The sequence below is a fragment of the Falco naumanni genome, chromosome 7, assembly GCF_017639655.2.
Source record: "Falco naumanni isolate bFalNau1 chromosome 7, bFalNau1.pat, whole genome shotgun sequence".
Classification (NCBI taxonomy): domain Eukaryota; kingdom Metazoa; phylum Chordata; class Aves; order Falconiformes; family Falconidae; genus Falco; species Falco naumanni.
The window spans coordinates 31,371,290-31,395,972 of NC_054060.1; the positions used below are offsets into that span (position 1 = coordinate 31,371,290).

A 24,683-nucleotide genomic window follows, 5' to 3' on the forward strand; every position below is an offset into this window, starting at 1 on the left:
GTCAGTAAGCAAGGATACTGATTTACCATGAGGTGTCCTGCTTTTCAAGTGATCCAAGAAGTCCTTTTCCCAGCTCTCTTTCTCCAGTATAGCCTTTTCCATAGTCTCCCCTATTCTGGAAAGCTCCAGCTGTTAAGCAGTTGCCTCATTCTCCTTCCACTGTGCCTCAGTTAGACTCGCCTCCCCCAGGACACATGAAGTAACGGACAGCCCAACAAGAGCAAGCACAGAAACAACCGAGACTCTCCCCGTCAGTTGGTAACACTGATCAATTCTCCCTTTTCCCAGTACCCATACCAGTTCACGTTTTTCTCACGCATCTGTCACGTGAGTTTTGAACTAAGCGTTTTGAGATGGGAACTCCAAATTTTTCTTACATTTGAGCAAGAACTCAATGCTGCTGTGGTCCCTGAGGAAATTATGCCACCGTAGTTAGATGTGCTTTTATTTTTGAATGGATGGTACAAAAGCATATAGCATTACGGTCCATTTTTCTTGACACATTTACATCTTCTGAAGGCACACTATCTTCATTTTGCATATACCCAAGATACAAGTCAGTTGCATTAATCTGTAGGATACCCTTTTTTCACCAACTTTCATGTAATTTGCAAGATTAACATATGCCTGTAAACGCTGCTCTTATAATTGAAAGTTGCATGCCTTTTAGTGTTATCGGAAAGAAACTAAACATCACTAGTTGAAAGAAGACAGAAAATAAACCACCTATTTACGACCAACAGTGATGGAATTACTTTTTTCAAATTTCACTAGACTTAAGTCACATACTACCACTGCCAAATTCACGTTGCTAAGGCTGCAGATCTGTGCAAAAGCACTTTTTAATTAGCACACATCTTGTGAGAGGTACCACAAATGATAGAGGAAAGCAATCCACGAGCTGATACTGCCTGGGAAATAATGAACCAGATTTTAATGTAAGCAGAAGAATACATATCCAAAAGAACACATTTTCAGTCCTTTACCTGATGTGCCACCCACAACAGCCAAAAACCTGCCTAGTTTGTGCAGAAACAGGCAAGCAACTATACCATTAAGACTGACGACGTTGGAAGCACGATTGATTGCCTTGAAACATGAAAGCAGTTTAATAAGCTGTGATGAAGACAAAGGAAGCCATCAGAACCTCTTCTGCAATTACCTTCATTTTTTCCCATCGTAAAACTGTATGCCTCCATCCCCGACCTCCTCTCCTCCTACCCCCTGCTGCTGCCAGCAGAAGGAAGCGCCAGAAACTTGATTTTCAGAATCATAAGTTTTATAAGAGCTAAGAATAGGATTGTGTTTTCTCCTTTGGTGGCAAAATCAGGCTACTAGATCACAGTAATACTATTCCTGTGTAATGAGAAGCATCACTAGATCAACATAATAGTCAGAGATCTTTGGAGGACTATGGGTATTACAACTGTAAAAAACTCCAGACATACAATGGTTCTATCAGTTTCCATGAATATAACCCGAGATTCCCCAGAAGGGTAGTCTATGATATCTGATAATATTTCCCCATCTTGCAGATTTCTTCACATTCAGTTTCCCTGTGATAACAGATGTTCCTGCTCTAGTCGTGGATATCTTGGTCTGAGAAGCTTGAGCCTCCTGACATACAGGTATATCCTGAAACAGCCATTACAAGAAGTCTGACCTTTAACAATACTGAAAAAATATTTCAGCTACGTAACCTGATTGATTAAACATTTCTTACTAAAGACAGGCCTAATGTACCTTTTATCTTGGTGGAAAACTAAGGGTGGAAATAAACTTCTGGATTCTCTTTGCCCTCTTGCTTGGACTGCAGATTTCACTGACAAAGGTAACAGAAGTCATTATGCTGCCTTAGACAGATTCACCTTTATACCTCTGATTTTTCTTTATTAGCTACTTATTCACGATCCCTTCCTCTGCAGAAAGTTTGTGCTACAATAGACACTCAGAAGAGAATTTCTGGAGGGAGTTGGTTTCCATCTGCTTAGATGCCTGCAGTTTTGTCACGGCTTCCTTTTCAACTGCAGGCACTTTTAAGTTAAAAACCCCATGCTTTGGCAATAATGCCACGCACCTCAAGTCTACAGGTTTGTCAAGCTTGTGTGAATCACAAAGGGCATGTAGACAAGGACAATGCCAGCTAACCTCACCAAGTTGTGATTTTGGCCTTTTCCCCTTGTATTTTCTTTCTGAAAGCCTGATGTTCTTGAAAATATTTGGCTAGTTTCTAGCTTTTTGCCTGGTTTTAGCACACTTAGCAGCAGACTTCAACATGAACAGTGAAAAGTTCTCACAATCACTGAATTACTAATTACCAGCTGAAACACTGCTCAAATTGAGCTCATAGTGTTTCTGTCGAAAATTAATCCCAGGTAAGGAAATCAAGTGGTGCCTGACTATGCAATAGGCAAAACTCAAGGAAAAGGGCGATGCTGGTACCAACCAGTGCTGTCCAAACAGCAGTCTCCTCTCGCTCTTACTAGGTGTTCCCTTTCTAGAAAGGCTACTACTATAGATAGATATTTAAACTGTATAACACAACAGTTCGCTATTTTTAGCTGCTGTTTAAAACTAAGCTGTAACCAATCTGAGTAAAACCCAGCAATTTAAATAGGAAGATTAACTACCAGCTTCAAAGAGCATTTCTTTAATGCATCAAATTAATAGGAGAAAGGTCTTTCACAAATGAGGTTTAATTACCAAGTGAAGTCAGAGTTGCCTCAACATGAGATGCCACCAAAGAAAAAAAAAAGCCCCCGAAAAAGAAATCCTTTACTGTTGCAACTACTCTAAGCTTTGTTACTTACAGTTGCATAAAGTAAATGAAAAAACCACACCATCAGCATGTGTAGCTACCCACAGATTTCTCTGTAGTCAATTAAAGGATGTTGAATTCCTGTAGAGAAAATGTATTTCCTAAGTGAGCTCTCTCTCAACTTAAAAAAAAAAAAAAGGGGGGGGGGGGGGGGGAGGAGGAAGGGGGGTAGCTCAAGGAAGAGTACTTTAAACAGCAAGATGTGAACTACACAACATCAGCTTAAAAAACTTCATATAATTTAAGAGATTTTCAGAACTGCTCCATGTAAAACTCATGGTCTTCACAACAGAAATACAATTCTGTATTGACAAGAGGAAACCAAGCTCCATTTAAAACAAATCACAAACTTAAGAGCTGTATTGCAACCTTCTGCCATCAGTCTTGCAGGAAAGAAAAACACCTAAAGACTCAGAAGAAAATCTCAGCTGAAGAGTGGATTATATGTGCAATGAAAATATCAGAAATGCCGATGCTAGACAGGAAATTGCATGCATTTTCAGGTATGATGTTTCCTGCACAATTTCAGTACCAGACATTCATTTCCATTTTGTATTTCTGCCATAAGAATACAGAAGGAGAGAGCAATCCAAAGCAGGTTATGCATCATAGCTCACAGAAAGCAGTGTTTCACTGACAGTTTAAAACCTGATACTAGGCACTTTTTGTGTGTAAGAGATGTTTATATGCAATAGCTGAATAAACATCTGAATTCCAAAAGATACTTGAGTTAAGACATTCAAAGCAAAAAGGTATTTCACCACCAGGATTCACTGCAGCTGAACCAAGAGCTCAGCTTAAGGATGTTAACCAGGCTTCCACCCACTGCCTTAAATAAAAAAGGCTTTAAAATACAGCAGGGTAAACAGAAACGAAGTTTTAAAGCAAGCAAGAATTGGCCCGACAGCCTTCAGAACAAAGCACGCCATCAGCAATCCCTTGTGCATCAGTTACAGATGTTAACGCAGCCTCTCTATTCAGACATGCAACTCCTGTCATTATGGTCATATGAACTATTCAGGACCGAGCATCTCTCAAACAATACGTTCTACCCTATGTCATCCCAAAGACCCTGCCCACCACTGCATATTTTCACAAGCAATTCCCCCATTGTCTAAATGCAGCCCACAGTTTTCATCTCCTCGAGTGTAAAACTAATCAACGGCCACATTTAAAGCTGACATGTTCCTGCTTATTTACCACCGACAAATAAAACCAAGAAGAACCCTGGAAAATACTATTGGTAACTGATAAATTTCTGTTAAAAATAACTAGAATAAAAATGGCCAACAGACAGATCTTAAAACATGCAACATGTCAACTTTGTCTCCTTCTAGCTTTTTAAATCACCAACCAGCATTAAGGAAAATTTTATATTGTGTACACAATATTACATTAACACAAGAAATCAGGGTTTTTCCCGTTTGTTGCTTTACTGCCGTTACCTATTTTCTAGCCTTTCTCCCATTCTAACTTACTGTTCCTCTAATCAGGTAGATTTTGCCCTATAGGTGTTTTCAATTCCTACGTAAAATAGCTATTGTGCATGTATTAATTAATGCAGGCTCATCTTTCTTGATCCAGGTTTTGAGAACATTAAAAATATTTATAACCATCTTCTCATAGTAATTCACATTTTTCCCTTTAAAATTGTTTTCCATAATTGAGTAGCCCTGTATTTACCATGGTATCTGTTCTTAAACAGTTTTATAGAAGTATACCATGTGGAAACAACATAATCCAAATGAATAATGTGCCTCAAAAACTGGTAACATCTCATTATCGATCTTTACCTAGTTTTCAGTTCTGCCATTAATTCCCATCATTTGCCAGAGTACAAGACTCACACCCGGTATTTCAGTGTTAGATACAACCTCTTCTCAGACTGTAAAACTAGTATGGGAAATACCGGGCTTAGAAATGGAGTCATAGAAACCAGATCCACTGTAACATCGGTTCAGTTTTTCTTCATTACACAAAAAAATAGATGTAACTATTACAATACAATAATACATTAGCAATATGTCATCATGATGGTATTGGAACTTAGGAAGCAGACCTGTGAGTGGCCTTATATTTAGCTTTTAAGGTTGAACTCATTCCCGAGGTTGGTACAAAACCTGGTCATCTTTTCATGCCTAGCCTAAACCAGATATTTCTGCCAGCACAGCTGCATGGGACACAGGCGCAACTCCCAGTGTGCAGCCATACCCCAGCAGAACACCCAGACGCTAGTATCGTTACATGACTGTAGCTAGCTGTCTTCATGTGGAGCATCTGAAGAGCTCAACCATAGACACATCCATGCCAGCCACTGTCACCTACAGCGCAACAGCCCACCAAGAACACACCAGCCAGATATAAGCTCACTTAAAGGGTGCAGACTGCCCAAGAGCAGATTACGACAGAGCTCTACTCTTTCAACTGCACTGAATATGCAGCCATTCGTTTTTCTTCACTGTTTGTTAGATCTTTATTTTGTCCGGAGCTGCCAGGCACAATGCTTACTAAATTATTCTTCCACGGAAAGAAGTCCCAGGCAAAGCCAGCACTTGGCACAGAGAAACTACAATGGTGTAACTCAACACCCCTGAAGACAACTTCGTATGAAAAATGGGTTTATAATGTAAGCGAACACTGCTCAAATACAGTTATTTAAATATACGGTGAGCCAACAATGCATGTATTCTTCCGAAGAAAAACAAAACCAAATCAACCCACCCCAAACCCCTTCATTTTCCACCTGGCATAGAGGGAGAACATGCCACTTAGCCCCCTTATATCCTTACAAATACTTTTTAAGTCAAGTTGGTCAACTTAAACCAGGGTAAATGGAGCTGCAGTGTTACAATACCAAGCCCTGAGGCAGACCCACACAGCCACTGCCCAAAGCGGCAGCACCCCCCAAAGCGCCATGCCCTCGCACCTCCCAGCCCAGCAGTTAACACTTGTCCAGCCTGACTGGCTGCAGCCCAGACCACTCGCCACTTGGCAGGCAAGAAATAGAACAGGTTACACGTAGGGGCAACTGGGTCCACTACAGTCAGTCTTGTGAAGGAGCCCCAGGCTTTGCTGTTTACAGAAGAGAAAACCCAGGCAGTGGGGCAGAAAGGGGCGAGAGGACCAGCTTTGTCTCGTGTGCCAGCTTACGGGGCTCCTTGCTCCTGGTACCCAAGCACTGCTCCCAGTGGTAGGGGAAAGGACATTTCAGACGGTGCTCTCAAACACTTAGTGCAAAGTCTGAATTTTCAGTTGAAAACACAGGCTTTCTGGGAACTGTAATATATTCGCATATTATCCATACATTTTGCTTTTTTCCAGATTGGTTAGGAGAGGTGCTCCCTCCTCCTATAGTTGCATTACAGAGTTAGTGCAATCTCTCAGCTACTAGTTCACAATGAACTCAGGGTTACAGCTTTGCCTCTCCTTGTTTTAACATGATTTCCTTTCTAAGCATTATTACTTTCACCGTTACGGCCAATTTTATTTACCAATTCTCCTTATTTAATAGGCTGTGTAGAGAGTTCTTGTGGGGAAAATACCAAAGAAACAGAAAACCCCCACACCCAAATCTCATGTGTAATCACAAGCATGTGATTTTCTAGAAGAAAGTCTTGCTCATTATGAATTAACGAACATTACAATCCAGTAATCTAACTCAGGTACAGAAATCAGAAATTCTTTACATACAGCAAGAAAGATTTAAAAGAGATTAACTGCAGAAACCAGCATAATATCCAAGCAGGGATAGCACCGCTGTATGCAGACTATTAAAATTAATTCCTTTGTATATTACCTTTAACACCGCAATTTAAACCATTTTCTTTACATGAGGGTAGTAACAGGCATTTACCATAACTTGACTACTACCAAAAAAACCCCGTAACTATAAAAACCCCTAACAAATTACAACAGCAAGCAGGCAGTTCAGACTGAATTAGCTACAGCAGCACAAACATTGTGAGTGAACACTGAAACCCACTGCTGTCTGCAAAACGATGGTAGGGAAAGGCAGCAAGAAGAGAGTCCACTGAGCTACGCGTTAACTTACAAAGTAAAGTCTTCCTATCAAGACCACGAAGTCTACGTAAACAGCATTTTACAGACAGGTAAATTATGGCACTTAAAAGCCAGCAGCAGAGCCTGAAACTCCTGAAGCCAGCACAGGACCACACTGCCAAGATTATCCACCACGTGGATGTGGCCTTGAACTGACTTGAAACCCCCACTATGTCCCTGCTTAGAAAGTGGGAGTATGAAGGTAAAAGCTTCCAAAATTAGTATTTCTCATTCAGAACAAGGTGAAGTGATTCTGCTGTGTCTTACTACACAATGTAACCCACTGACTGATATTTTACCTTTGCGTAGTAATTTACAGCTTTAAAATAACCACATGGAATACAGTGGTTGCTTGTAAGAAAATGCTGATTTTTTTTTTTTTTTTGGCTAGGTTATCTGGCTTTTTCCTAGAATACAGCATTTTTTTTTCCTTTTAATTAGCTGTGCTCTGCCCTTCAGGATGAAAGATACATGGTAGTTAAATTGCATTCATCATTACAGGAAAACCCACAGCTATTCAAAAGAGAGATATGGACACGGGCCTGATACAAGGAGCCATTAAATGCTCTCCCTCCCCTTCAGCCCTCCTGCTTTTGCTTCTGCAAAGCTCACAAAAAAAGATGCAAAATATATCCCCAAGATACCCATCAGGCTCTCCGTTAACAATGTTTTAACTAAGAACTGGTCTAACTTCAGGCAGATACAGACTCCTGATAAAGTAACTACTGCTAGTCTAAATCATGACTTTAAGATATATAATTTATTTTATGTCATTGTGTTCAGGTTCTCCAGATTGGAGGTTGGATATTTTCCCTCACTGCTTCCATCCAAGTTCTCGTCCCTTCACCTCATGTTCCTCAACTGCTTCCAGTTAACAGTGTATTTTCTGATCAAAGGCTTTAAGAACTAAAAAAACCAGGACAAAAGCAAGAGATACAAAATTCTATTTTCCCTGTATGAATAAAGAACAAACACATCTGCTAAGCAGTCAAGAAAAATGCTTACAACAATAGCTAGGACAGAAATCCTGCAGCAACGTCAGCTCAACATCCAGTAGATTCAAGAGGGTGCAAGGAGAAAAAAAAAAAAAAACACCAACAAACAAAAAAAAGTCCTTTCTGAAGGACTGAGCACCAAATAATCCTGTCCCCAGCTAAACCATACAGAGCTTCTCGTTTCTTTAACTTAGTAGTAGAGGCTGCAGCCTTCATATTTGATGTGAACTACTTCCAAGTCTTCTGTTCCTTTGAACATATTCCCATCTCTTCCAATGGATGCGAGCAGGGAACAAATATGAGGAGGTAAGCCTCTAGTAACTCCCCTTCTAGCATAACAGTCCATTTACTATTCTCACTTGCCAGCATCAGGAACTAACTTCATAAAAACAGGCCTCAAGTTCTTTTGCTTCTTAAAATGCAAGCATTTTCATGAAGTAACACCAATCTGGTTTTGGTTTAGAACTGACAGTGAAACAACTCATTCTGGTAAACAAAATGGATCATCTTTTTCAAGTAACGCTTCCAGGATTAATATAAATCGAGTTGAAAAGGTTATTTAGTAACTTAATTGGGAAAACTTCTGCTCTTGTAAATATAATAGCACAGTTCACTGCTGCCTATTCAGTTTCCTCAACTCTTCACTTGAACTTCAGGCTCTATTTTCACGTAGCAAGTCACAAGACCTGTTTTAACGTTTTTCCTCAAAATGCTTAACAAGCATTCATTCACACTACACCAAATTAAAACAGAAGCTGCACAGTGTCTCTCAACACACACAAAGTTTATTGTGTATTAGATAACTTTAAGGAACAACTAATGGATCATCTGGAAGCTCCAGTTCTTCAGTGCCAGCAGAGTCATTTCAAATGTCTTGGTACTAAAATATCTCAGCGTTTTAAAAGGCTACTATTTTGCACAAGTCCCAGTATTACCAGGATTCAATAGAAAGAAAGGACAGATTATGCATACACTGTAACTCCTCTTTATCAACACACACTGAGATCTTGGACCAAACCCCCAGGCTGGTATGAACAGACTTCAACTGAGGCTACAGCTCCACATCAAAGAACCCCGAAGTGTTTGTCACCTACATAAACTGTCTTTAAAAATATATATATATATGCTGGTATGTATTCACTTGATTTCATGTTCATGTTCCTAAATAATATGAGAACTTAAATTTCATAGACACTTTATTCTAAGCTAAATAGCAGAGATCTCAGTAGAGGAAAACCTGAATAGCCTTCATATCCAATGGTAGTTAGGAAACTTGTATCTTTCCTGATTTTTCAGTCATTAGTTAAAAGGCTCACCTTCTCTCCTGGGCCATTTTTTTAGTTCTCCATGTCATAAAACCCCCAACCATCTTCCATTTCAGACCAGGACCCCATGGAAAAGTTGGCTTCTCCTGCATGCTCTTCTGCTTGCTCTAATATAAAGAATGTTTCTCAAGAGACGCTCAAAATGCCCAAACTTTCTCGAATTCAAAAGAGAAAGGGCTGTTATAACATGAAAAGATGATTAAGGTCCAAGTTCTTTCCATGCATTACCTAGGTGGTTTTTCCAAGGCATGTAAACACCTGTCTGTATAACTGTGTATGTGAAGATAAAAGGAGCATTTGAGCTGATGACTTGTAATCTGCAACATTCTTTCCTTTTGGACATCAGCTTGCTAGAAACTGGTTACTGCGCCTTCTTGCTAAGGTTCTTGCAAGATCTAGTTTTGTTTTGAAGCTGTCTGTTTTTTAAAGAACACATCTTGTAATCAGATCAGTATTTGCATCTCCTTGAAAGAGCAGTATCATCAGGAAAATCTAGATGCTCTTGTATACCACCACTGAACCATGCGGTACTTCCCTCTTGGGCTTACTTAACAATGCACACTCTACAATCATGTAAGAATTATTTTGTTGGCATATCATAAGACACCAAGCTCTTCAAGAATACATTGAGAGAACACTGCAAAATTTTCTTCTGTACTACACAAAGAAAAAAGAATACTCAAAAATCAACAGTTTCTGTCATTCAGCGTCCCCTTTAATACCAAAAGTCTCAGCAAGCCTACTTGAAACGCAGCCTTCTAACATAAATTGGTGCAATATTGCTATTAAACAACATGAACACACTCAAGAATTCAATCCAGTGTTACACAGGCTCAGCAATAGTCTTCAAGCCTTTCAGGTCAGAAGCACACTGAAGTGAACATGCACACTCTTAAGATCCTCAGAAGGGTTTGGGCTTATACCACAACACTGCTGACATTTCCTAGCATTATTAATATTTATTGACTCCCCACCTCACCATCAGCAGAGTTCTGGAAACAGCTTTGTACACGCCACGCATTATAGTTCAAGGATAGGGAGGAACAAAGGTCTACGGGTGCTTTCACCAGGTGCAGAGGAGGTAAGTGCATGCTGTTATACTGCTGACTGAAGTCCTATACATGATAGCAGGATTTCTCTGACCTCTCTTCTGGTGGCAGTAAGAACAGAGCATGCAACTATGCTTCTCAAGGCTTACAAAGGACATACTCGAGCATAATCTTAACCTAACCCAAGTAAACCTGTAATGGAGAATTCGGAGAAGAGAGAAACCAACCAGAAAGTGGGGATAGCAATTAAATGAGCGTATAAAATGGATTATCAACTTCACACCTCCACCTGTAAACCAATAGTTGACTTAATTGCCAGACTTTCAGTTGCTGGTAATAGTATACAGCTACATATGTTTCCTCCCTCGCCAAAATGGTCCAGGATGTGTCTCCAGAGTCACCACAAAGGAAGAACATTTCTACAGAAGGGGGAGTTGCTAAAAAAAAACCTTTAAAAGCACTTGAAATAAAAACCTCTTACCATCACCCCATCACCCTGTTACAGACCACCTGACAACTCGGATGACCTGATCCCATCTATACTAGACCTCTTCACTAAGTTGGACCAGTTGTTGGTATTCAGACATGCCAACCAAGAGACCCAGACTACAGACTGGAGACACTAGGTTTTATAAGCGCAAAGCAAGCACAACTGTAAACAAAAAGCAGAAAACCCTCCTGCTACTTCCATCAACATACTGCCAAATACTCTGATTTTCACTGATAAAAGGAAACCAAAGCACCAACAGAGCAAAATTACGGAAAATACCTGCAGCAGGCAAATCCTCCACAGCTATTCTTCCCTAATTTCCAGTGCCTTGATAACAAGGAGGAAGGGTGGTAGCACTACGCTGCTGCCTTCATCTTTAGCAGGCACTGAAAATTTCTGATCACTTTTACTGAAGGAATTCAAAACTCTCATGTTTGAGGAAATAGCAAAGAACAGACAACACAGACACTACCACCAGGTAAGCCCTATGGCAAGGCAAACAGTGCAGAAAAGTCCAGAAAGCAGTAAAAACCCTGTTCTGTAAGTCAGAAACCATTCTGCCCTCCCCTACCTGCAGGGAGACTCTACAGGAGATTTACTGAAAGGTATCTCCTCTCTTTACAACATGCAGAGAGGTACAGTTAAGAGTATATACAATAGGGTTTTGTATTCACTTTCAGCTCTAGCAATGGTGGCTCAGTTCCACCAGCACTGAAAGAAATTAACAAGACAAAAAGCAATGGCACATACAGTCCTGAAGACCTCACACATGTTTCAGGAAAAAAAAACCAGCAGTAGCCACTGCCCCTCAGAGCCCGTGGCACAGGACCCGGGCTTCTCAAACAGATTTTGGAGCTGGACCTCAGTGACAGAGATCCAGCAGCAAAACCCTGATCCTTCAAATCATCTCATTAGACACTAGATGTTAAGTTTCAAGTCCCAACTCTGAAAAACTGAAAGCTGAAGTTTTTCTGCAAGGCACTCGATCAGGACGTGACATTCCACTGCTTTATACCAGCTCAAGACTCAGAATGAACACTCAAGAAATCACTTTTTATAATCCTCCTGCTTCTTTTTTTTTTTTTTATTTAGCACCCGCACCATTAAAAGTATGTATTTTATGCTACAAGTAAGGACTTAAACCAATCCAAGATTCATTTTTCTAATGTATCTACCAGTTGCAAGCCACTAGCCAAAGTAACCAGTAACCCTAAATGGCTCATTTACTTAAAAATGGTGCAAGAATCACTCTGCTAATAGTGAAGTGTCACACCACAGACCTGGAGAAAAACTTTCCATAGCATCAGCCATCCCCGCACTAGAATGTGTTAAAAGAACATTGAGAGAAATCAGCACTTCTCAACAAGCTCCTTAAATCTGAATCAAATGAGAATTGATAAGCAAACAAAGCTTCCAACAATGCTGTTTTACCCACTCCATGCACAGAGATAAACTTTCTCCTTGTAGCAGATGGGGGAAATCCCAGAAGCACATGAAAGTGATTCAACTACTGAAGAACAGCTAAAACCTGAATAACTCAATACCTAATCATGTTGCTGATGCTTAGTTTCTTACGGAATCTTGACCCCTGTGTACATGAGAAGCTTGTGATTACATCAAAGATTGGATTCAAAGAACCTGTATGTGAATCCACACTTCCAGTTACTATTATGACTAAATTTCACTTATACAAGACTGAGACACACACCTGGGTCAAATTCCACCATTTCTGCATCTCATGGCACATAAGTTAAGCAAACTACCAGCTTCACTTCAACTGCCAAGAGCTAAACACTATCCAAATACAAGCACTGTGAGAGACAAGGAATAAAAGGATCTTAACACATATCAAAATTGAGGTGTACTATCTATACAATCAGCAAAAGCTTCATCACCAAAGAACAGGACTGGAAGGTCTTCTCCTCTAAAGGTATTCTGAACGTGGACACCGTCAAACCTAAACCTGTCTAAAACAACACAGGTTTTTGAGAAATGCTTGAGATCTTCAGTAAGTTCTCTAGTGAGCTCATATCCTTCCTTTTTTGCCTAGCCATCTTTGCTCAACTGCACATTCACAGCCCCCAGGATGAGCATACCACAGATACAACTTTATGTTTTCGATTAAAACCCTCAACAAAAGTAATCTGAATATTCCTTACTGTTTTATAAGAAACATTCCCAACTTTGAACTTCGTCTACAGGAAACAGAAAACAAATTCTCTTTCTTAAGCCCTGCCTTTAGGAAGGAAGGATAAGCTTTGCATACTGATTTTCACATTCTGAAGAAAGCAGATTACATCCAGGATAAGGAAATTGCAAAAAATGTACCCAAGTGGGACAGAATGGTAAGTAAAAAATAAATGCCCAAGGGCAAAAGAAACCCAAAAAACAAAACCAAAAGCCAGCAACAGAGAACAACTTGGGTCTCAAACCCCCGTTCTAGACCTGCCACTAAATTAGAGCAGCAGAGCAAAGCATAGAATAATCATTTCTGTTGCAACATTTTCTCCCAGGGTTCTCAACAGCCATTAACTTTGAGTAAAAAAACCCCAAAGGTTACTGAATCGGTGCCACCCCCAGGTGCCTCACTGTATGGGCTTCCTTAGACTAAAAAGCTCCTTCTCCCTCACCCCCTGCACCGCCGCAATAACTCCAACTGATCGCTAAGATGACCCTGCCCAAGAGGTGAAGCTCTCCCTGGTCAGAGCCCAGCACCCTGCGCTCCCAGCTCAGCACAAAGCTCACCATCCATTTTAAAAGCCAGGCAGTCTCCTTCCCAGCACAGCTTCCACGCTTTCGTACTTACTGCATTTAACCTACTCAGATGACCCTTTGATACAAGAGCAGGAAAAACTCATCTCAAAAAGACACAAACAAACAACCCCCCCAAAAAACAAAAAAAAAAAAAACACCCCAAAAAAAAAGAGATATCGATATCACTATAAACAAACGGCGTCTTCTACAGATGGCGATTACGGCAATTAATCCCTCCACAAAGCGCGCCGGCCGCGCACCAACGCGCAAATCTGGTCACCCAAATAGCCCAACTCCCTAACTTCACCGTGTAACAAAGGCTTTTAAGGCTTTTATTTCCCCTCCTAATTTGAGCTAACAACCCCCGGTGAATTATTCATACTCCTCAACTCACATTGTCCGGCCGCCATCCTCACACACACACACACGCCCGCCCCGCGCCATACGTTTTGGTTTTGTTTTGGTTTTCTTAGTATTTCCCGATGCCGAAGCGGCCCTTTTCTGCACAAAACCTGGCCACCCCGGCTTCGGCGGCCGGCCGCCCGGAATAACGCGCAATCGATTCCCACCCACCCGTTCCCAGGAGCAAGGGCAGCCCCCGGGTCGCTCCCCGCCAGCGGCCGCGCAGGGCGCGCCCCCGCCACCCCCGGCTCCCCCCGCCACCGCGGGGCCGCGCCGCCAGCCCCTGGCCCGGGCCGCTGCCCCGGCTGGGACGCGCAGGCCGCCCGCCCGCCACGGCGGAGAGCGCGGGGCCCACGCCCGCCCGCGGCCGCGCGGGGGGAAACACGCGGCGCGCTGCCGCCCGCGGAGCCAGCGGCGCACCGGGCCAGGCCCGGCGGGAGGGACAGCTCCTGCCGCGCCGCAGGGAGCCCCCCCGCCCGCGGGGCCCCGGCCCGCTCCCCCCGCCGACAAAATGGCGACGTGGACGGCGGGGAGGAGGAGGAGGAGGAATGAAAGAGCGAAGCGCTCCGCGGGCCGGGGGAGCGCGGGGAGGGAAGAGGGGGGACGAAGGACGGGGAGGGGGCAGCCGTAACAAAGCGGGGGGCGGCGGGGAGCCCGGGGGACGGCGCCGGCAGCACCGGGGGGGCGGGCGGGGTGGGGGGGGAGGCGGCCCCCGGGCCGGGCAGCGAGCGGGGGGCGGGCGGCGCGCTGCTGGCTCCCGGAGCCGCGGGAGGCCGCGGCGGCAGCCGGCGGTACCTCTTCTCCTCGGTGACGCCGCCGGGGCTGTCCATGGCGGCGCGCTGGCTGCTCCTCCCGCTGGCTCCCTGGATGCGAGGCGGGCGGCTCCAATGGCCGCCACGGGGCGCGGGGAGATGGCGGCGCGGCCGGGAAGGGGCCGGGTCTGGGGCCGCGCGGGCTCAGAGCATCGGGGCAGGCTGCGGGGAGGTGCGGGCGGCGAAGGGCGCAGCGGCGGCGGTGGGCGGTGCGGGCCTGGGCGCGGGGGCGGGGGCGGGGGCGGGCGCGGCCGGCCCGGGCCCCGCGCTGCGCCAGTGAGGAGCGGCGGCGCGGCCCGGCCCCTCGGCCGGCGGGGTCAGCTGAGCGCTCAGCTGGGAGGGGGCCGGCGCCTCACGTGCGGCGCTGTGTGCGGGGCGGGACCGCTTCGCCCTGCCCCGGCGGGCCCCCGGCCCCGCGGCCCCGCAGCCCCGCAGCCCCGGCCCGGCCAGCGGCAGCGGGGGGCTCGCCCCAGCCAGGGTCGCTTGGTTTCACGCCCAACACCGCCGCTGAGGATCGCTGAAAAATGGCCAAAATTGAGACCGCCGCCCCCGAGCGCCCGCCGGCACGGCTGCACGTTTGCGGGCCCGTCGCCTTTATATTTTTGGGGGGTTGTCACGGAACTTTTGTCAATGCTTGAGTCCTCTCCCTTGCCCAAAGGTTTCGTAGTCCTAAAACCAGGACGTTTCCAGTTAGAGTTCAAAACCTCGTATTAATTGAAGGGAATAGACAGCTGCATCGCCGGGCGGGCCAGCCGGATAACACACAGATAATTAAGCACATTTCGAGCAAGTTTTACAACTTCACAAACCTCAGCACCCAAAGGCAGAGCCGGGAGGCTGGACTGGGGCTGCGCGCAGGCACCGCGCCCCCGCTGCCTTCCCTCCCGCCCAGGCGGGCCCGAACCCCGCCGGCCAAGCACTGGTCCAGGCTCGGGGGACGCGGGCTCTCCACCTGCAGCATCGCGGTCTCCGTCGAGGCGCGGTGGGGGGGAGCGTCCCGGTCCCCGGGGGACGGCGGGCGGGCGGGCGGCCCTAGGACCGGCGCAACCCTGCGGCGGCGTTGCCCCGTGCTGCCCCCGCTCTATCCGCAGCCGCTGGGGCGGCGCCAGAGAGGAGCTGCCCGGCGAGGACAGGTGGGCCGCAGGGACGCTCCCCTCACGGCGGGCAGGCCCCCCATCGTGGGGGCTGGCTCCCCTTAGCGGGGACAGGCGCCCTTCAGCGGGGACAGGCTCCCCTCAGCGGGGACAGGCTCCCTGCACACCGGCCGGGTGCAGCTCGGCAGCCCCAAACACCCCCCTGCAAGCGAGGCCTTGGGCGCTGCTCACCTCGGTGCCCGGGGTCTCCTGCAAACCTCGGCTGGCCCTGGCGGCTCGGCAGGAGCGGCTGTACGAGGGACAGGGCCTGCGCCGGCCCAGGCCTTGCGGGAGGCCTGGCATTGGCACAGCCACGCAGACACTCAGGAGTGGCCCCTTGATGGGGAGCCTGGCCACAGCTGTGGGGGTGCAGAGGGAGGAACACCGGAGGACAGAGCCCATGCATTTAAAATTAAAGGCTCCACAGTGGCCTTAGCTATGTACCCTTATGTGTCGTGTGCAAGTGCTGTGGAGAGGCTGGAAAGGTGTCGTTCCAGGTGGAGGGACTCCACAGAGCTCAGATTTCCTTTACATCATGTAGGCTTCCTCCACCAAGGACTTTAAATGATCATATGGAGCTAAACCTTATGAGACTACTCAGTTTACAGCTCAGAGGTAATGATACCTTTTAAAAAAGCAGCTTTGACAGGCATAAGTAACATCCTTACGATGCTGTGTGCACAAGTGCTGTTGTAAGAAATACCTGCAAGGCAAAGTGATGTCATTTCAGTACTGCACCTTCCTAACACTTCTGCAGTGGGTTCCAAACTTCCAAGTAACGAGCATTCGTTTTTGCATACAACTGTAGGTGTTTTGTGTTGGTTGTTTTTTTTTTTTTAATTTCTTTTGAAGAAAAAGCAGTGACCGTGACATTTAATAGAGATCACAAGGAGTTTCTGTACGAAATGAATTGCTTCTGCCTGCAGCAGTCAGATATACAGAAGAGGAACAGGTGCTATAATAGACTCCTTTTATTCCTTTAAAGGTTTTTCATCCAAACGCTGAAAAAGCCTAGCTTTACTTAGCTTATGAGCTGTGACAACATGCTAGCCCATGGCAGTGTGGCTGTGGACTACTGATATTTCTGTTGTTCTGAGCCTCAAGAAGAGAAATAATCAAAGCAAGACTCAAACTCAGATCTCTTGCGTGAGTACCAAGAAGCCCTGCACAAGAGCTCGCAGACAACTTAATCTTTCAAAATGAGGTATAGGTGGTTTAAACATAGGAAGAAATTCATTCATGCATGACAGCCATGCACTGTTTTAGTACAGTCACAGAGTCACCATAACTAACAGCCCCTAAGGAATTTCCATGGTGAAATGGGGGGATGGGGGGGGGGCAGGGAGCGGGGAGGATCTTCTGGCAGGTGCAGAAATGACATACCCAGCTCAGTGCCACCTTCCCCACCAGAGCCTCCACCATGGGGAATGCACCGGGGGAGTTTCGGCAGTGAAGTGGTGTCACCAGATGTACTTCCTGTGCCTTAGAGGATGGTGGTGCAACTCAGAGCAGCCGTTGCAGCTTCTCTCTGAGTGTGAGGCTGAAGTGGTTCCTAGTAAGCCCGTCACACTCAGAAGTGAAAGCCTCTTTTGCACTTTGACTACAATCTTGGTGCTCGTGCTCCCCTCAAAGACCAAGCAGCACTGATGTGGTCCAGACCAGGGACTGCCTAGCTGTAATGCTACAGAACCCAGCCTACCCTACCCAGTAAGCTCTTGTTCCAGCCCTCAGCTCTCACTCCTCTGAATGACAATTTTGGTGTCCATAAGCATGAATGTCTTAGGATCCACTTGTGCACCTTTATTATCATTATCCAAATTCATACCGTGCAATATGTCAAAAGGATTCCTCACTGAGCATTCTCACGCTAGATTCTGGTCATTTTAAATCATTCAGGCACAAAGGCTCAAGACGTGTTAGTGATCCTTGAGTAAAAGACACCACACAAAAAAATCTCAGCATACAAATTACTAACACTGCTCAAGTTGATTGTTCAAAGATGTCAGACTTCCCAGCATAAACTGGCTGAGGAGCTGTGAGTAAGTGTTGTGGACTCCTTACTAGACACATTTCTTTCATGCCAAACATGCTTACCCCAAGCTCATAATAAAGAACACTACTTCAAAAACCAACTGTGTTTCAGGAGGATGTTAGTGGAAACTTGTTCTGCAATTAAGCATTTCATACTAGAGCAGCTCTAGAGAGATGTTAAGCAAACGCTCTCCCCCACACACACATCCTCCCCTTCATTAAACTTTTGCGTCACTCCACTAAAATTCTGAATATACATTTTCTTTCCTGCTTTGCCAGTGGCTGATAACAGCAACTTGTTACAGTATATGCCTTAGTCACTTTTCTTGACCTTTATTGCTGTGCTAAGTTCATGCTCCAACTTACGTTAAGAGAACTTCCTGAATAAAATAGTGATTGCATATGACTAATTAGGGCAAATGCACAAGCTGATGAGTCAGCAAATGGCTTGGTGAGGACACTGGCAGGGATTCAGCAGCAGAACAAATCAATGTGAAGATGTGAGATCTGCTCCTGCCTATGGCTTCAGATCTGTGTGCTGATGGGTCAAATCTCACCAGGATGGGCTCTGTATGCATTAACTTTTGGGACCCAAATGCATCCCCATCAGTAACAACTGGCAAAACTTCTGACTTCAGTGGCAAGAAGATCGGGGCTCAGTTGTTTCAGAACAGTCACCATTTCTGAGCATGGACTTAGGTGGAGGGTGTTAAAGAGATGTAAAGACTCCCTCCACTGATCACGCTTGAGTTGGTAGCTCAGGGGATGTCACTGCAACAACCCACCCAAAGCTCTGGCTTTCCTAGGCTTTCACTTCGTAGTACAGCCTCTCACGTTTAGGGGATTAATATTTGTGGATTCAATAAATATGCATGGTGCTATAATGAAGGGTACATACTAGTCTATCGATATTTGACCACAAAACCTGCCTTACCCACAGCACCCCTGTGGCAGTGTTTACTTGAAGAGAAGTACCGCAAGGTCTCTAACACTGTGCAGACCTGTGGCTCTGCTACACAGGCTGCCAATGATCTAACTCCTGTTACTATGACTTGCTGTGCTAACAAGGCAACAACTTGAGATCTCTGGTGGTCAACTCATTTCACAATAGAAAAGGTAATTGCAGTTTGAATCAAATTCAAACCAAGCCATTGGTAGGGAAAGCCTGATGCTGCTGTTTCTCAAATACAAAATATTGTCTGAAACAAGAGTACGTGATGGGAGACACAATCTCTCTTTGGCAGCAGTTATTTCCTCTGGTCTTTTCTAACCTTAGCGCTTCTCCTCTCCTTCTTGTGCCAGGATCTTATTTATTTTTCTTTTCACATTTGCACAATCCACATTTTTTAAACTATGATCACGTTTTAAAGCCTGCTTGACTCAGTGCACATTTAAGGCATTTGGAAATAGTCTCTTGACTGTGATATCTGCACAGAGACGTACACCAATGTGGGTAACAAATTCTGCAGTACAATAAAAGCACTATGCCCAATTCAGTGTAATTAGATTTGGGGGAAGGATTTTCTACCCATGAAAGGATTTTACCAGATGAAAGCATAAGGCAAGCAGGTGCTCAGCAGGCTACGCTGTACAGTTTCACCAGTTGGCTGCATCCTGCCAACCCCAGGCCACTCCTGAGCAGATATTGCCAATTGTATGGTGGTTTTCTTGATGTCAACAAAAAGTGGGATGGAATGTTAAAATTGTCCTTACAGAAAAGATGGGTTTGTGGTCAAAGCCCTGAACGAAGACTCGGGGAGCAGAGGTTTGGTTCCAGGATTCCTGTTGGACTCTACACAAATCACTTACTTGGAGAAAGGCTTTTGGATTTCAGTGCTGCAATCCTTTGCCCCACTGCTAAGCGGAGGAGCTTACTGCGTGCTGGGCGTGGAGTCCTGCTCCCCATGCAGTGTACTGGGAGATCTGGGGACCTGAGCAGGATCCTCAGAAACCAGCTGTGGAAGAAGCAACTGAGCCACAACGTAAACACTGAAAAAAGGAGTCCTGCTGAGATCCATGGCCTTGCCAGAGCCAGGTCCAGGCTGTGTCCCGTGCCCTGTGCCGGTAACTCTGCCCGGAACAGCAACCGGGCTTGGAAAGAATAGCCAGACTCTGGGGGGTAAAGTGCTCTCTTGGAGGTCAGAGATGCTTCTTCAAGCTCTGTCCCATCCAGCTCAGACCAGGGTTTGGCACACACTCGGGCAAAGCATCATGTCTTCTCCCTTCCGGGAACTGTTTCACTTTAGCCCCTTAACTGCTGTTTACAAAGAGACACTTGGGGACACGGGGGAGCTGGTTTAAATCCTCTCTCCAAACAAAGCAAAAAGAGAGATTTGGGCACAGGTTTGCCCCACTTGGCATTTGAAGGGTGCAGGAGTGCCTAGAAGAGTGGTTTGGTGCTCCTTGGCTTGGTCCTGAGTACTCCTGAGCATACCAAGCGCTGTTTTCGTGGCCATTGGTCTTACTGTGCAAGATGGAGACACAAACACTTCCTTTTCCTCCTTGCCTCTGCTCACACACTCTGAGCACAACTTTTTCGTGAGGACATGGTGACCAGCACAGCATGGTCTGTCGTCACACCAGTAAGCAGGGCACCAGCTGGTTTTGCCTGTGACCAACAAAGTGGTTTTAACCTACATCTCTGGAGCCAGCAAGACACTCCCAATATGCCAATCAGCCCATAACACCTCATACCTACCAGGCTAGTTTAACTTTCTTCTTTGCCCAGCTTCCCTTTTGAAGGTACTATAAACACAAGTGTAATGCTTTGAGGACACGTAAGGGAAACCAGACAAGCAGTCAGCAGATGCAGCATGAACTGAACGACAGTCTTTGCATAAGTTATAACCTAGAGCAGAGGGAAAATGTGTTTCTCAGAAGGAGACGCAGTTTCTATTTCATGCAGATTTCTGACTCCTACACCTAGTTATGATCCGCAAGAACGTTTGGAAAGAGGTTTCTTTTTCTTTCTTTTTTTTTTTTTTTTTTGATCCTTTTTGTCCCTCCTACCAAGCCCTTTGTTATTTTGTAGCCTGACCGCAAGTTTCTCAAGCAGAGCAAGAAATAGTTCAAAATAAATCAAAAGATGAAATTAAATGGACTTCACTTGTAATTAAAATGCAAAGGGGACCAAATTATTTTACCTGAGCCAAAATTGAGAACTGTTTCAAATTCTGTTTGGTTTTTTTTTTTTTTCCTGTTTTGATATTAAAACATACTTTCTTTCCAATTATACAGTTTCTCAAGTGTTTCTGCTTAACATTTTCCCAACTTGGATCTAGCTAAAACACAAAGGGCTTGAGGTTTTATTTGTTTACTTGTTTGTTTTCCTGCAACACATTAGAAAATGCAGTGCAAGCTTTAATGACTATGTCTGTTTTAACATGCCTTTTGGAGGACTGTAGGCATTTATGGGGGAATGAGGTAATTAATATATTACTTAGGCATGCAAAGACAAGTTGGAAGCAGCTGTCTTTCTTCTCTTGATATGGCAACACAATCATTAAAACAATGGCTTCTTATATCTTTTTTCCTCTCTGTGTTCAGAGACCCGTTCAAGTTGCTCAAGTCAGAGCTTTAAGAGCTCACCATATTTTCAGGACCAGTAATTTCTCTCTCAAACACACTGTTCTCTCTTACTTACTTAAAGTAGCAAAATGAAAATCAATATTGCGACCCCTTTAAGGAAATGTTCGTATTCAAGTAAACTTAAAAGCTCCTATGTTCTCATTTCAGCCTCCAAAAAGTTATTTTTATAGTTCATCCATTTCTCTTCTAGGCTGTTTTTCTACCTATAAAGCTAGAAGCACAGCCTTCGTAGGTGTGGTGAGAAGATGTGAATTTAGCTGATCCAGCCAGTTATGAGAGGTGTCAGGTACCCCAGAGTCTGGGATCCACAAGCAGATGAAGAAAGGATCAGGTCACATTGCTTCCTGCCTTGCAAAAAGCCAGGTGAGTCGGTGAGGGGGATGCCTAAACCAGTGCTTCTAAATTGCAGGGTCAAGGAACCAATTGTTGCTCTAGGCAGAAATAAGCACTTTGCCAGCTTGATAACAACAGAGCTGAGACACAGATCACAGTTCCTTTAATTTTCTTCCAGTTAATTAAATGATCGATTGCAGTATTGGCTTTCAGCCACAGCAATGCCAGCTGAAATGAGCTCTCCAGTTTGAGAGGCATCATTTCAATCAATAGGCATAATTTACAGCAGTGATACAGGTTTTTGTTTTAAAGCCAAGTTATCAAAATGCAGAAGCAAAATACTGCTGTTATTCACAGCAAACAGATCTTCTTCTGCCTCCAAAAAATCCCAATGAAGGAAAGAATGGAATGGCATAAGTAGTTACAGCTTTAGCTTGGGCTGTGTTTTCACTTCTCTGCTTACCATTGACTTCCTGCATGACCACAGACAAAACACTTAGGTCCAGATATGCTAAGATATTCAGGCAACTGAGATAAAAATCAGTTGGACTTAGATACATAAATAGTTTGTGGATCTGGTCCTTTGGAAGGGAGAGCGAGTTCTCTACTTACGAATGGTATAATAGGTGCTTTCCAGCAGAACTGCAACAACTCCTGTCAGGGAGGACAAAGGCCAAGTAAAAGCCGAGGAAAAGCAGCGACTGAACAGCTCCAGGGTATTTGACCACAAAGCAGCATCTGAACACTCTGCCTGGTGTCTTCTCCTTAGTGCTATCCACCCTGGCCGGCAGTAACAGAGACCAACATCCCCTTTGATCACTTTCCAGCTGTTTCTTGGTTCTAACTCTTCATTCCCAAAAGCTTTAGCTGGAGACACTCTGCAGTGCAGGAAGGGTGGAGTGCAGGTCTGTGAAACAAGGACCACCCGTGCTGGGTTGTCAGGGCATTTTGGCAGGTGGGAAAGTTAAAAAAAAACACAACAATAGTTGAGACCCAGAATGGGCTGGGGGCATTTCTATATTGTTAATTAAGAATTCAACAATCCTGTCAGGTTATGGTAGGAGCTAATACGCACAGCATTTCAGAGACCAGGAAAACCCTGGGTTTGTATGTCAAAAGATGTTAACACAGGATGGAAGGAGCTTGTCAAGGAACTGAGTAAGCAAAATTCAGAACCCTAATGACAAAGTTGGTGCATCAAACCTCTATTTGCTATCTGAGATCACATGTTAAGTAATGAACCTGTTTATCAATAAGAGGTAACTCATGAGCGTGGGAAACAAAGATCTTGTAGGAACTGGATCTAGATAAGAATGACCACAGACCTCGCCATTTTCAGAACCAACTGAAAATTTGTTTATGCTGCCAGCTTTTGCTCAGTGCAAGCCTTTAGTACATACAGGTATTCATGCACCCAGCAGAGAGATACACACAAGCTAAGCAAGTTTTCTTTTTCCTGTTGTCTTGGAAAGGAGAAAAAAAGTTAGTTCATGGATGTAATTTTCATTTTTAGATAGTTGAGAAGCCCTCAGTTCATCATGAACAAAATACCTCACCAAAACACTGAACAGCAAGGTCAGAAACCAGTTAAATTTCATCACTATTTCATGGCTGCTGCCTTCATTAAAAAAATATCACGCAAGAGGACTATAGCAATGGCATCTCTACTACTCATTCATATTACGAGTACTGTTACACAAAACTGAGAGAAGACAGTACTGCCTGCAGTCTCCCCCAGGTAAAAGCAAGTGTAGGCCTGAGTACAGCAGTTTGTGGATTATTGATAGGACTAGCAGCTGAACACTAAACCATCTTCTGCCAAAGCAGCAGCAAGAGAAATATAATTGGCAGAGCAGAGCATGGTTTCTAGAGAAGGAGAATCCATTCTGGTGTAACAGAAACATTTTGGCAGGGTTTTAAATTGATTTAAGCTTGAAAACAAACAAAAATCAACCCCTTCTGTACCAAGATCCATAGTGGACATAATCGAAGTGAACTGGGCCAGGAATTCACAAGCTAAAGAGAGGCTGTAAGAGGCATGTGTATCACTATAACCAATTTATTGGGCAGGAATGCACAGCCAGCTCACCTGGTACTCTCAGTCTGACATGTCTGGAGCACCGCACCCTCACGCATCTGCCAAGCCTCCTTAAGACCCAGACAGACAGAACGAGGCATTCAAGTGGTAGAGTTAAGGGGAAAGAAGCACCTCAGTGACAACTCGGGCTCCTCTACAGCCAGCCTCGCTGACTGAGCAATGCCTTTTCCACCGCATCTTGGTGTGATCTGGCTTCCCTGCAGGCATGTGCCGGGGAAGGGGCAGAGGAGAGCCTGTGCGAGGGTGCCTCCAGTGCATCAGGCTGCAGGAAAGGCAGGGACAGGCAGGCTGCTCCAACTGTGTGGCTTCTCAGTGGAAAATCAGAAACATAGAAACATAGCCACAATAATAAAACCCAACAGAAAACACGCCCTCCTCCCTCAAAATACAGACTCACAAGCTTGGCTCAACCCAAAGGTCAGCTCATTGCCAGTCTATTGACTTCTTCAAGATCACGTAGGCAGCCAGTCAGCTTCTCAGGGATACATCCCAAGTTTCCAAATTCACAGATCTGGGCGGTAATCACTAATCTTCCTGGCAGAGATTTTTTACAGACAAAAGGTCCCTCACATGTTTTTACTCCATCAAGAAAAGACAAGTAGTTTGCATCATGCACTTTTCATTATTTTTCCCTGCAAAGCAAACTCGTCATAAAAAATGGGCTGAAAATGACTTAAACGAGCTGAAAACTACCCAGGAGCGATGTTTATTTTGCAAAACATAGTTATCTCATGTCCAGGAGCCCTCATTAATTTGAAAAGTTTCCACATGACCTCAGAGTTTCTGTAACGTGTGA

The 24,683-nt window shown here is 44.8% G+C and overlaps 1 protein-coding gene and 1 long non-coding RNA gene across 9 annotated transcripts in view; one reads left to right on the forward strand and one right to left on the reverse strand.

Annotated features, from left to right (window-relative positions):
- LOC121092019 overlaps window positions 1–12,879 on the forward strand; it is a 35,422-nt gene extending 22,543 nt beyond the window's left edge. For 2 of the 4 annotated variants that reach the window (XR_005829154.1, XR_005829153.1), the window contains exons 2-3: window positions 1,536–1,831; window positions 3,201–12,879. This is a non-coding gene — a long non-coding RNA (uncharacterized LOC121092019). Of the gene's footprint in view, window positions 1–138; window positions 1,832–3,200 lie in introns of those variants that run through there. The other 2 variants (XR_005829152.1, XR_005829151.1) reach the window with 2 other exon arrangements.
- The window catches only part of HIF1A (hypoxia inducible factor 1 subunit alpha), a 36,006-nt gene extending 21,091 nt beyond the window's left edge, over window positions 1–14,915 (reverse strand). Inside the window, exon 1 of one of the 5 annotated variants that reach the window (XM_040602419.1) lies at window positions 13,885–14,003. In XM_040602419.1, coding sequence (XP_040458353.1) covers window positions 13,885–13,934 — 50 coding nt within the window. In that variant the 5' untranslated portion in view covers window positions 13,935–14,003. Of the gene's footprint in view, window positions 1–26; window positions 134–13,884; window positions 14,004–14,063; window positions 14,085–14,687 lie in introns of those variants that run through there. The other 4 variants (XM_040602418.1, XM_040602421.1, XM_040602416.1 and 1 more) reach the window with 4 other exon arrangements.
- Window positions 14,916–24,683: the final 9,768 nt, after the last annotated feature.